General features: G+C 36.7%; 1 protein-coding gene across 2 annotated transcripts in view; it reads left to right on the plus strand.

The window, feature by feature from the left end:
* BICC1 (BicC family RNA binding protein 1) overlaps nucleotides 1–13,340 on the plus strand; it is a 93,803-nt gene extending 80,463 nt beyond the window's left edge. For both annotated transcript variants that reach the window (XM_065746780.1, XM_065746781.1), the window contains exons 15-21: nucleotides 852–1,014; nucleotides 2,068–2,107; nucleotides 2,766–2,920; nucleotides 4,230–4,383; nucleotides 6,881–7,041; nucleotides 9,089–9,188; nucleotides 10,473–13,340. In XM_065746780.1, coding sequence (XP_065602852.1) covers nucleotides 852–1,014; nucleotides 2,068–2,107; nucleotides 2,766–2,920; nucleotides 4,230–4,383; nucleotides 6,881–7,041; nucleotides 9,089–9,188; nucleotides 10,473–10,603 — 904 coding nt within the window. In that variant the 3' untranslated portion in view covers nucleotides 10,604–13,340. The remainder of the gene's footprint in view (nucleotides 1–851; nucleotides 1,015–2,067; nucleotides 2,108–2,765; nucleotides 2,921–4,229; nucleotides 4,384–6,880; nucleotides 7,042–9,088; nucleotides 9,189–10,472) is intronic.
* The last annotated feature ends 616 nt before the right edge of the window (nucleotides 13,341–13,956 follow it).

Consider the following 13,956-nt stretch of genomic DNA (forward strand, 5'->3'; position numbering starts at 1 on the left):
CTAGCAGTGGGAAGGGCCCTTTTGAGTCATGTGTCTTGGCAATACAGGTTTTGTTCTTAATGAGATGTTTTTAAGTAATGTTAAGTAGCTTTTGGGAGCTGCTTATCGTGACTTTTGAGATGCATTTTTTCCTTATTTACTTACGCAGTTAAAGCTGTAATATTTTTTTCATGAATTCTACTCTTAGCTTTGAAACCCAAGGTTTTTGAACTCAGTTGTGTATGTTTTGTTTTGTTGTGGTTATAGCACTTAAAATTTCTTCAGGGATTACTCTGAAATAATCATTTAAAACATAATTACATCACTGTTTTGAAATAAGGATGGAGGAGGGTACACTTACTGAAGAGCAGGCATTGTGTAGAGCTGATTTTTAAGTACTTTTTATTTATTAGAAAGGAATGATTTCAGTGAGAGGTACACTGGCACGTAGGATTGCAATTATTGATATGTAAGGCTTATGCGAACTTTCTCCATTTTCATAACTTGTCTCTCTACCCTACTACTGTCAATCTGTTAGAACTGTCGAGCTGCTAGCCTGAGAAGGGCCTCATGCTGTTCAGCTTTATTATGTAGGGATTGCATGTAATGCTTCCTGACCTCAGAAAGCTCAAATTTAACTTCATAACCTCATACTTAGTAGCATACGAAGCAGTAGTTTTTGTTTCATAGACAGAAAACAGGTATGTATGACAAAGGAAAGCTGACACTTGGAAGTATTGTAGAGGATGTTGAATTGTTTGCACGTTGGCTTTTGTTGAGTTTTGCAGCCATGCTTCTCAAGGTGAAACTCAGTTATGAATATTCACTGTTAAGGTGAGAAGGCTGGAGTTAATACTGACTTTCTTCCTCAGTACCACCGACAGGTTGCTCTCAGATGCAGAGTTAAGTGCTTCTGAAAGTCCTATGGCTGACAAAAAGGCTCCTGGAAGTGAGCGGGCAGCAGAGCGAGCAGCAGCTGCCCAGCAGAACTGCGAAAGAGCGCGTCTAGCTCAGCCATCATATGTCAATATGCAGGTACATGTCCCTGAGTAAGCCCAGATGTTGTGTGGAATTTGGTAATTGCAAAGTGCATGTGCCTTAGAATGCAAAGGGGATTTGTGGCTAGCACACTGACATGCTGTCAGTGTTTCATTAGAAGCATTTCCCAGAGAAGTTATTCATTCTTACATGGTACATGGATGTGGTTGTATTTGGATTGGTTAGGTGGTTCTTTAATACGGAAATAATGTTGAGGTATCTAGTCTTGTGATGTTACACAAAATGCTATCACTTATCACAGGAATATGAGCATAGTTTATTGGAGTATTGGAGGCTTCTTTTAGTCTTATCGCTTTCCTTGTGAACTTCATATTTCCCTTAGTTCCAAATGACTTCCAATGAGGTACATTAGAGAGGGGTGAAAATAAAGCCATTTTTGTGCTGAAACTGCTATATGATCACTAATTATTTTTCGTGTAGTATAGAAAGAACTCTTAGAATAAATAATTAAACACCATTGTTTGTCTCAAACTTTAATTTAGTAAAAACATAAATCTTGCTTCCTTTGGAATACGAAGAAACAGGAAAGGTTCGGTCGCGATTCCAAGTCAAGGAAGACAAAGGGGGGGGAACAATGCTTCTGTTAAACTTGATTAGATAATTGCAGCATCAAATAAATTGCATGGCTATATTAGTCTGCACGTAAATATTTGTGTGCAAAGTCTTATTACTGTATGGTAAATTATACAAAAAAGCATTTTACAAGTTCTCATAAGCACTGTCAACACAACTTCTTTTTCCTGTAAATTCAGGTTCATCTACAGGGATGTTTACTGAAGTAACTGCACTAGTTCTGTCTTAAGATATGTTGAACACCACTTGTACAAAAAGAAATCTACCTTAAGTTTCTAAATAGTGCTGCAGCCTCACATAGAGATTATTATTTAAAATTTGCCTATCTTTGCATGAGCCCTTTATGTATAGGGGAAACTTACAGTTATTGGTAATTGGTGGAATAAAAATCCTAGTTTAAAAAAGATCTCTTTTTAGAATGATGGGTAAACTATTTTCTGCTTGTTTAATTTTTAGGCATTTGACTATGAACAGAAGAAGCTACTAGCAACCAAAGGTATGTGAATAAACAGTGACTTCTAAGAAGTTTGTGAGTACGTCATTGAAATAATTTTCCACAGGTTCAGTTATAACTCCATTTGTGATGAGATTTAAAGCTGACAGTGAAATGCGGGTATTTTTCATGTTCTGAAATTTTAACACTAGCATAGCATGAAATAAGCACGCTGTAGATGAAGTTGTACATGGGATACTGTGTGAATGCATACACAGGTTAACCAAGTTTTTTCAAAAAACTCTCAGCTGTAATTGCTGTAATTGTCTTAATTTAAATGGAATTTAAATATTAGGATATTTGTCATATTGACTAAGTTGATAATTATTTTGGGAATAGATGAAGTTACAGAATTCATAAGAGGCACATAAAGATATGAATCTTTTGACCTTGTTTAAGAAATAAAACAAATCTGCTTGCACCAGGAGGGAAACAGAATCCCATTGTTCTGATGCTTTCTATGTCCTTGCAATCTTGTGGGGTTTACTTCCAACAGAGTGAATTGTTCTCAGGAAGGGTGGAATTTAATCTATGTAGGAAATGGAAGTGTTAAAATGTACTGTTTGGTGTGCTGAGGTCTTAAGAATTTGTGACTTCAGGATTAACATCTCAGCACCTTTATTAAGGTTGAGATTTACATATTTGTCTCTGCATTTTTCAGCTATGTTAAAGAAGCCAGTTGTAACTGAAGTGAGAACTCCAACAAATACCTGGAGTGGGTTGGGCTTCTCTAAATCTATGCCTGCAGAAACTATCAAAGAACTAAGAAGAGCTAATCATGTATCATATAAGCCATCTATGACAACTACATATGAGGTATGTAAAAATAAGTGTAATAGAAATGTATTTCTAGTGAATGATGGAGATAGATGTTACTTTTGGGAAGGAGTCTGGAACTCAAAAAAAAAGTTATTTTTTTAACTTGTAAGTGTGTACCTATGTGCTACCTGCATGGAAGCTGGGAAACGGGTACATCTTTTACTTTATTTCTATCCTGCCTTTATGTAAGCAACATGTTTCTTCCAGTCTGGAACTTCAGACAACTTTTCTGTAGGATGCACCTATCCTCTAATTGAAATGAAATATTTAACCATATTAGGAAGGGTACTGTGGTGTTCCTCGCTTGATATGAACTTTGTGTGACTTTCAAGTGCATGTAATAAATAAATCTAGAGGTTTGTATTGAGTTTGCAGTAGTAACTCTGGAGGAGAGAAAATTTTGCAAGAACTCTAATTTTAGAGTTCTTTTCTGTACTCGTGGAGATGAGCTGGGGTTTTTCCCCCTCAGCTATGATGCAGTACTAAAGGTCACTAAACAAAGGTATTTTAAGACCATTTTGTGTTTTGTCTCTTGAAGTCTGCCTACAAACAAACCACAGACTTAGGAATCCTACTTTTTCAATGTAAGGAGCTGTTTTCCTTGTTTGCTCTGAGCTGTTGTGGAAACATCTGGGAAAAATAAAAATCTTGGATTGTTTGCTTCTTGCTTCCACTTAACAGCCTTCAACATCATGAGTGTCAGAGGCTGTACTGCCACCCCTCTTCCCCTGCATGCGTGTTTATGTGAACTGTGTGGGATATACTGAAGACGTGATGTTGGTGTTAAAGTCTACAATCTGGAAAGTTAATTTGTAAAATAAGCTCACTGAGCATCTAAACTTCGATATTTTAATGGGCATTCAATTTTCCAGAAAGACTGGCTGATCTTTTTTGCTTTACAACTTTTAACCATCACAATGATCAAATGCCCAGTCTCATCTTGCTCATTAGGAGGACTTGGAGCAAATCCATTCTGTTCTTCATTTGTCAAGTTCTGCTAACCTCAGTTAACACCTTCCTGATTTTGCCAACGACAAGGAGCTTTTGCTATTTTCAGCAGTGGTGCTGATTTTTCCTGAGCTGTACAATAGTTGCTTAACTCTCAAGTTGTGCTTTTCAGTTAGAATTTGATGCAAATATATGGAGTTCTTGCATCTGGTTTACAAATATTTTCCAATTGATCAACTGCCAAGAAGATGCTTAAAAGTATTAAAGCTGTTTTTTTTACTGAACTGCTTCAAAGAAAACATTTGAGTCACAACTAAACTTCTGTTTTCAGACCAAATTTTCTTTGTGTGACTTGCAGGGTTCATCGATGTCTCTCTCACGATCCAACAGTCGGGAGCACCTGGGAAGTGGCAGTGAATCTGATAACTGGAGGGATCATAATGGGCTTGGACCCACAGCTCATGAATTTGTCTCCTCAATTGCCAGCCCCAAGAGGAAACAAAATAAATCAGGTTAATAATTTCCTAAGATCTGATTATTATTTTAAAATCCAACTGATACCAGTACATTTTCTAATATTTCTATTTCCTGACAGCATCACTAGAGATTCAAATTACTGTTGCTTGAAAAATAAATTTTAAGAAATCAGGGTTTTTTTTCTGTTGTTATTTTAAAAATTGGAAAGGGAAAGTATGTGTAAGCTTGTGTAACATAATATGCAAGTAATAATCCAAAAGGAAAACCTTTTGAGGAAATTTTTAAAAAGCATGACATTCTTGCTGACAGCACTTTGCTGTCTTGGAAGGCTTTTTCAGGGTATACAACCTTAATAAAAGCTTATTTCTGGACCTGCCATCTTTCTACTGTTATCAATGCAGCAACAGCCAGACTATTATTGTGCTACCTGCTGGCTGGTGGTGCAGTTATAACCTGTGTTGATGGCAAATTTTAAAGCATTCTTTTTATGGTAATAGAAATAAGACTGTTTGACTCAGCCTAGTGCTTAGTTTTAAACACCCATTTCTTTGGATGCAACCTGTAGGTGTTTTAATTCCTTCTTTAAAAAAAAAGTTATAAACTTACAGTTCACAATTTTACTCCCTGTACATGCTTGGAAACTTCATTTTGTTTTTCAGTAACTTAATATATCTCTTTTTGAAAGAGCAGAAAGGGAGTAGAGAATTTGGGACCATGCTAACTGTGTGACTACGTTATGACTGTTTTTTATTTTTGTTGTGTTCTTACTAAGGTGAATAAAACCTACATCCCAGATGAACTGCAAAGTAAAAAGTTAATAAAAAATAAAATTGGACATGATAATAATAGAGTAAATATTCATGATTGGTACTCTTGTAATTATTCATATGATTGTAGATATATGCTTTGTAAGAATATGGTTATTATTAGTTCAACTATGAATGGCTACATGCAGTATTTTAACTACTCATATTATAGAAGATTAAAAATTTCTTTGTATTCAATTAACTTGTAAATATTGGCACGATTTCAGTGGAATTTTGGTTTAATCAAATAAGCATTAAAAATGTATTTAATTAAGCATTAGAAGAAAATTAGAAATTTAATGTAATGGCAGTGTGGGAATCCTCAGACTGTGGTCACTGTAGCTCTTCCTGAGAAGGGAATAAGAGGAGATGAAAGAAACAGCTATGAATTGTCTGGACTGATGTTTGTGTTTTCCTTAACATGAGTGTGTACTGGAGTGCTACAATGCAAGATTTTTATGGTCACATAGTGCCATTGAACTTCTGCTTTGTTTTTATGATAATTGTCCTGATTGCCTCAGTAATAAGCATCTCTCATAATGTTTTGTTGCTTTTAGTACTGTCTTGCCTAGTCTGCCCTGAGTGTAGGATCATTAATCTTTCTTTGGGTATTTTTTCCTCTGCTGTAGAAGAAACGAAGGCACCACCTTTTAAAGTCAAAAATGCCAACAGAAGAATTGCTTCATTTGTCAAGCCTAATGTTTGTGTTTTCAACTCTGAACGCTGAATAGTTCACTGTCTTCTGAAATTATCTTTCAAGAAGAAACTGGGGTTGATGGAGGCACATGGGATCAAATTAACTATTTGGAGACTTTAAGTAGTTTGTTCCCAGAAAATAGGAAACCTAGTGTAGCACGTGTAGTAAGTGATGTTTTAACAGTCAGTAGCGGAGGCTAGAGCAGGAGGTGCTGAATAACAAGAATCTGAATTTTACTTACCTTGGAAAGTATCCTCTCAGTCTATGCTCCAGTGTCTGTAACAAGTAGCCCCATTTACGGATTCCTGATGCAGTCCTGGGTGGCTGTCTTTTGTTACTGTTGTGCAACAGGGGCAAAAACAATTGTTAACTGTCTGGTCATATAATGATAGTGCACGGTGATATTACATAGGTACAGATTAAAGGAATTGCTCAGCAAAATCTGTTTTCTTTGAAAACTTCACCCAGAATTCCTTTTTTTAATATACCTTTTAGGGAATGTAGTTTAAATTATATAGGTAACGTATTTCCAGATGTAGACTTCATAAATCTCATTTATTATTTTTGTCTGTGATGTACTGACGTGATAACCACCAAATCATGCAGGACTCTACCAAGAATGCTCCAGCATGATATCTCTGCCCAAACAAAAAAGCTGGTTGTTGTGTTCATGTGCAATGATGTCTTCCAAAATATTGGGAGAAAAGAGGAGAAGGGCTTAAGGAGGGGGAAATGGAACGGAGCATTGCAGTTTTTTCCCCTATACGAGCTCCTGAGTTATATTCAGATGAATGCTTACTTAATGTGGTTTTAGTGCTTCAAAGATTCACTTGAACATCTTTTAATAGAAAACAAATATGAAACTTTACAAGGAAGATCACTTTAATCTATTCATTCTCAAAGGTGCACTTTGTTTTTTCCTTTCTGTTTGCCTTTCTGGTTGAAGTTGCAATTGAGTGTAGTGTTACTGTGACTGAGAACTGTGCACTTCTGTGGCATGGCTCAAAATTGTCCTTTCTTTCCTTTCAGCTGAACACTATCTCAGTAGCAGTAATTACATGGACTGCATTTCCTCACTGACTGGAAGCAATGGCTGTAACCTGAACAGTCTCTTCAAGGGATCTGATCTGCCTGAGCTGTTCAGCAAACTTGGTTTGGGCAAATATACAGATGTATTTCAACAGCAAGAGGTCTGTATTCTTTTGCAAGGCATCTTTGTGTTGGTAGTGTTTTATAATATAAGTTGTTCTGTTCCTTGTCCAAAGATGTCTTTCACAAATTTTCAGTCAGTTTATATTTCATCATGCATCTTTTGATTTATACAAAAACTCAAAAAACTAAACAGATACCTTTTTTTTCCGTTCAAGGAAGTTTAAGCCTTGACTCTTGTAAATTAGGATGATAACCAGGATTTAATCATTGTCAGTCAACTTTCTTTATAGGTTATGGAAATCTAGTTTACATTCAGCAGCAACATCTTGTCTCAGCTAGTGCTGGGGTGTGCTAACGTTCATTTGTTGCTTCATCCATTGTGTCAGTTGAATGGACTTGCTCTGATCAAATCCCAACACAGAGGCCAGTCACATATGGGACCTTCTGTCTTCCACCTCTGCACCCACTAAGTCAATATCTCAGCTTAGGTCAGGTGCTAACATTTCATGACCACAGAATGCTGTATAGGTAAAGCTGATGTGGGTATCTATAAATCATTTAATCTGGAGACAGATTATCTGTGTTACAAAAGCCCAACTGCAGGACTTACACACACAGTACCTGATCTTGTCCTGAAAGCATTGTCATCTTTACATGGGAAGCTGTATATGTCATAGCACACTGATGGCATTGGGTGTACTAGGGAGCCAAGCACAGGTATGTCTGTGTAAGTTGTGTCAGTGCTGCTGAGCCATGATAGAGGGGAAGGACTGCAAGTGGTTTTAGTGTTTTTTCCTGTGCTCTGGACCCACGTTTGCTTTGCATCCTTATCAACAGTGAACAAGTCTGCACCAGTTGCTGGTCTCAAGTTTGCATCTGCATGTTTTGCCTTAACAAACCATGCAAAATGGGTATTTGCACAGATTGGCTTTTTAATAAAACTGAATATGTGCTCAAAAGAGCAAACTGAGAGGACCTTCTGTTTACTTGAGTTTCTCAAGTGGCATGCCAGTGTTTAGCTTTGCTTCTGTAAAACTGCTTTGCAGATGCTGGGGTTCATTTGAGTGTATATAACAAGGTTCCAAGTGTAGGCATGAGGCGAATGTGCACTTTCTCCTGTACTCTCATGTGTGTGCACCCAGAATCATCCTGGGTCCACTGAAATGTGTTGGCATTTCAGCCCAGGGCAGCTAGATCTGGTGCGTTTCCTGCCAGTGCTTCTTATCTCTCTAATCGTGCTTTTTGCTGTGGTGGAATTTTATTTGTGCAACCAGTCAGTGTGGCAGGGTCAATATTCAGTCTGAGTGAATACAGATCCAGCTGTGCCTCAGTTAATTCTGTGTGCAGTTTGTCAGGTTTATCTCCTTTGTACTCCCTACAAGTTTAATAATGCCTATGTTAGCCAATCATTAATCCTTTCCTATTATTGTGAGGCTATTCTCGGTGCCTGAAAGAGAAGTGGCTGTGTTGGTTTTGAACACTAAAAATGGCTTTTGTCTGATGGGGTTTTGATTTTTTTTTAATCTCAAGAGTTGCTGATTAAGTGTGATGAGCCAAGTAGTTTGGCCAGAGCCATTTCTAACTAAACAATTTTCCACTTTATTTCCATGAGTTATATGAGGAGCAACAAACCACAGATGTCCATGGTTGCACACTTTCTGTTGTGAAATGCTCAGTGTTTTAATTAACTCAGTTACATCACTAGTAGTTGGGCAATCAACCTCTAACTTAGTGAAGTCTGAAACGCTTACTGAATCTACTGGCATATCTACCTGGCAGTTTCCTATTACACCATGGAAATTCTGCTAAATTTTCTATTTCAGTAGTCAAAGTTAAATGTGATTACTGGTGGTTCTGTGCTTTTCTAAAACTGCTTTATGTCAAAGAAAGACAGCTGAGGAACTCTGAAGAAGTTATGTGGAACACATCAATTGCTGTACACATGCAGAGAATAGATTGCTAAAAGAACTGTCGAGTGCAGGAGAGGGGGAGAAAAAGTGAGACTGTTTTGAACCATTCTTACATCTTAGTTGTTTTGGCGAGACTTATTTTTTTGCCTAATTTCCCTATTTATTTTTACTCTAGATTGATCTGCAAACTTTCCTTACTCTTACTGACCAAGATTTGAAAGAACTAGGCATTACAACTTTTGGTGCCAGAAGAAAAATGCTGCTTGCAATCTCAGGTAAAGAAACAGCTTCACACAGGTTTTCATTTGCAGATTTTTAGTGTTTTGTTTTTTTTTTTCTCATCTAAGTAGTGTGCTTATAGTAGTCAAAGGATCTTGGCAAGATTGGAAAGTGTCTAGTCCACAGGGGTCATAGTGACTCACCTCTAATCAGAAGGCACTTGAAATCAGACTTAATGGAGCTTTTGCATTCATCCTAGCTGGAAGTATGCGTACTTACGTTTAGTTTTTTGCTCAGTCAATTGTTTCCTTAAAATGTGTTGGTCTGAATGAAACATCTTACTTGGAATTTTTCCAGCTCACCTCAATTATGAGATTGTCTTATTTCTGCACATCGGGTATGAGCTCTTGTTTCAAGACCCACCTGGATGCCTACCTGTGCAACCTGGTTTAAGGAGCCTGCTTTGACAGGGGGTTGGACTGGATGATCTCTAGAGGTCCCTTCCAACCCCTACAATTCTGTGATTCTGTGATTCTTACAATGCATTTTAGTTACTATGTGATGCTTAGGTAGGGGAATTCTGCCTTCCACTATCTTGGCAGCAGCAAATCTCTACTGGAAACTTTTCAGATTGGCAGTTTTTTCCTCCTGGTTGCATCTCTTCTAATAATGCTGATAATGAATGTGCTTTATGCATTTAAAACAATAAGATAAAGAAGATCAGAATACAATCTACATGTTAGTTCAGTCGGAGTCACAAGAACCTGCATAATCCTTCAGTCTTGTATCTATTACAGAGTTTGCTCACAAGGACAGAAAGGTGGGGAAAGGAAAAAGTGTTTACTAGTACAAGCTTATGGTGCCTACTTGAATAAGCGGTGAACACCTGTTATTTCAAAATGAACTTTCATTAGAAAAATCATTCCAATCTTATGTACAAAATAAACTGGTTATCAGAAAGTGATTGAGAGGCTAACAAGCTTTTGTCATCGTTTTACGTGGTGTTGATTAAGCTACAATTATGTGGATGTATGTGTTTCTTCAGAAGATTGCAGCCATTGAGTCTGGTAGCGGTGTTTTGATCAAAATCAGCACTGCTGATTAGTATCAGCTCCATCTGTGCAAATTAAGACTTAAAACAAATAGAAGCTGGTTGGGAAGTAAACATCTACATAGTTATAACCTGGCTGTTATACTATCCTGAAGATCTATTTAACTGACACTTTCAGTTGGTACTACTCTGTCTGAAATATATTGTTATTTAAAGAGAGGTCTTGGTTTGGTTAGGTCCAAATATTAAAATGTATTTCTGATGAGAGTTGCTTTTCTTAACTTTATAGAACTGAATAAAAACCGAAGAAAACTCTTTGATCCATCAAACATACGTGCCTCATTTCTGGAAGGTGGAGCAAGTGGAAGACTGCCACGTCAGTATCATTCGGACATTGCTAGTGTCAGCGGTCGCTGGTAGCAGTAAGTTGTGGCTCAAAAAGTCAACTCTAAAAGACAGACATGGCAATCCTGTGGACAGCCTTCACTGCACACCACCCTCTGCACTTTGGGAGTCGGGGTATCAAGGACCAAAGCGTTTTGTCTGCACGATACTGTGCCAAAAATAAGAGAAAACACATTTTTTCTGTTGCCTTTCAAAACACCAAATGTGGGTTACGTTTTACTCAAGTAGATTGGACAGATTTTGCAATAATAATAATATAGGGTTCTTTGTTTAGTATTTTATTACCTATAACTATAATGTATGCACTGAATTTTTACTTTGTTGAATGAAGGAAGAATGAAGGGCTGGGATGCCAGAGAGCATAGATTTTGCTTTTTATCAAGATGGATTTTTCTGGTACTGCTTAAAATAATTATTGAGGTCTTTCTGCACTTTACATGTTCTGATTTCTTGTCCTGTGGAAACGTATTCCTCTCATTTCCATATCGATTTTTATATTGGCACTAATCAAACTTTTTTCAGATGTTCCTGCATTAAGTCACATCTCACTATAATGGTACTAGGAGCTGGTTCTTAGGCATATTTCCCCTTTCTCTGTCTCCCAGTAGCTACCTGAAGAAATTGTTCTAAAATCAAGCCACATGCTAGTGGACCAGTTCTATTATGCTATGGTGGAGCAGTGTAGTGCTGCTTCCAATGAAACTCACTGTAACAGCTGCAATGAAAGACCAAAATGGACCTTGCAATATTAACCCTTTGCAGTCAACATATTTAACTGCTGCCTGTTATGCTAAAACTGTTTTTAATGGTTGTCTCAAAGCAAAGGGCTATTTTTAGTATCCTGCCACTAAAGGACACTTATTTATATCAGACTTTTATTTTTAGATCGTATACACCTACAGTATGTAACAGATTGTACTGATCTACTGCAGACTTATGGTAGAGAATGAAAGGCATTCATCAAACTAGAGCTCCAGGCTGTCAGTTTGATTAAACAGAACTAATCTAATTTGACAAGACAGCACTGTTGCCATTTAAGAAATGACGATTATTACTTACGTGAATATGCATGCAGCAACTAAGTGACCAGCTTGAAATGGATGTAAGAGCATGGGTTTTTTTTGATTTAGATTTGTGATGGTCAGCTGCAGAAGTGTTTAAAAACCTGGAGATGAACTATTTCTGAAACAAGTTATGTTCAACAGAGTCCATGCTGTAAGTGGCTAGAGCTAACTGTTGCATTCTTATACTGTGAAAGTCCAAATAATTTGGCAATATTCTTCCTGTCTTTACAAGCATCTTGTTATGCATTTATGAAGGGTTCTCGTATGATGAAGGACTTCCTAAAGTGCCTCTTTCTGCAATGCAATATGACATTTCCAAGCATTATGTTTTTGAAAAGCATTCCCATGAGAAATATTGTGAATTACCTCTACTGTAATGTATTATTTATGTTCAGTGTACACGCCTTTTGAGAATGGACATAAACCACTGTCGAGTACTCTTAAACAGAAGGCATTAGAGTAACATTTACAGTAGTTGGTTTTTACCCAAAAATGGGTGAGAAATAGTTTTGACACTTTCCATGGATAATTCTTTCAAGGTGAGAAAACAGCCATGTATAGATAAATTTGCACACACAAAGGGAATTTAAAGAAATGATTACTTGAGGGCATAGATGATCAAGCAATAATATAGAGTCTTGTGGTTAGCAACAAATAACTGCTCAGAACTCATTTCAGCCATATCTACTTAATGGTGTATAGCTGGGTGACTTCCACTGTAGATCAAGTAGCATACTCTGGGTTGAAAATTGTTATTCAGATTGGAATGGATACAACTGCATCTTGTATGCACACAGCTGTTCACATCAAAATTATTGTGCTCAAATGTTGTAGGTAAATATCCACTTATCTGTGAGGTATTTGTGTGTGTTGCACAGGCAAGAGAAACTTCGTGCAAACCCTTGTGGAAGCCACAACTCCTAATTCAAGAAGTATTTACACTTGTGCTTGCTTATAAGCATGTAGGTAGCCCCACTGATATGGGCTGACCTACATGCTTACCAATGAGCTTTCATTTAAATACTTTGGTTTTTAAGACTAGTGTTGGAAAATCAAGTTGCTTTCAGTTACGTTCATTTTCTAAAATATTTTAATGACATATTCAGCAACACTGTACAGAATTTTCTGCAGCCCCTTCTTGCTTACTTTGTCTAAACTTAAAAGCATCGAAAATACCTTTACACTCTTTAAAATTTAATCTTTCATAAGTACATTCTATGTATCTAGACAGTACTATATATTCGGAAACTGAACTTATTACAGTATTAAGTTGATGTGGTCTTTTCCTGAGCAGTGCTTATATCATCTACACCAAAGTGAAGAATTTCCCATTAACAACGTTATTTTCAATAGGGCTTCACACGAAAAAAGAACACACTGGAAAAAGAAAACTTCTCACTTATTTTAATTCCACAAAGGGAATATGACAATACAGCATACCGTATTGTTAGTGTTATATTATGCACAAATATTTGACTTGCTACATGAAAATGTTAGTTTTAAATCTGTGCCTTAATAGTGACCAGTTATCTGTAAATATAGAGCAGATACAGATTGTATTTTTGTGGGTTGTGTCCTTTTAGTGATTTTTAAAAAAAGAAAAATAAAGATGAAATTAAAACATTAAAAATGGGAATTTTCAAAACTAATCAATATTACATAAAATAAATTTATATAACTGCCTTGTATTCTGATTGGTTGTTGAAGTATTTTTTATTTAGACCCAGTTCCAGGGATGCTTGCTTGTTAATAAAATATCAAAAGCAGTATTTCATATAATGGCAACATTTCTTTCACATGCTAGTACTCCATTTGACTGTTCTTTCCATATTGCACACAGTGCAGTTAGCTTTTAAACGAGAATACCTCTTTTTGTTATACCTCATTTAAAGAAAAATGCAAAAGGAATTTATTTCAGGTTCAGTTCAGGGCAGGTTTGGCTTATACATGTTTCATTCTTTCAGTCTTCCCATTTTAAGTTCTGTCTAAAAGTTTTTACTTTGGTTGTACGTGCTCTTTTGTGAAGGTTGTTATAGTTTCATGTTCACTGTGTAAGACATCTCAATTTTTTTGAAAAAGAAAAGGAATCCTTTATTTAGGGTGCTGTCACTGGAACCAGCTGGAATCTAGCAAGAGACACAACTTTTGCACTCAACTAATATTTAGGTAATTTTGAGACAATCTTGAGCGTTTGCTCACAATGTAGGGAGATGCATTTAGTGTTGTTTTACTGAAGCAGTACATCTAGGCATTTCATTATTCCAGTATAACGTGTTTGTTTTCTTTGTGAATTTGGCAGATATC

This window comes from Cyrtonyx montezumae, unplaced genomic scaffold (assembly GCF_038088225.1).
Source record: "Cyrtonyx montezumae isolate F1298 unplaced genomic scaffold, pur_monq_1.0 scaffold_4, whole genome shotgun sequence".
Taxonomy (NCBI): Eukaryota; Metazoa; Chordata; class Aves; order Galliformes; family Odontophoridae; genus Cyrtonyx; species Cyrtonyx montezumae.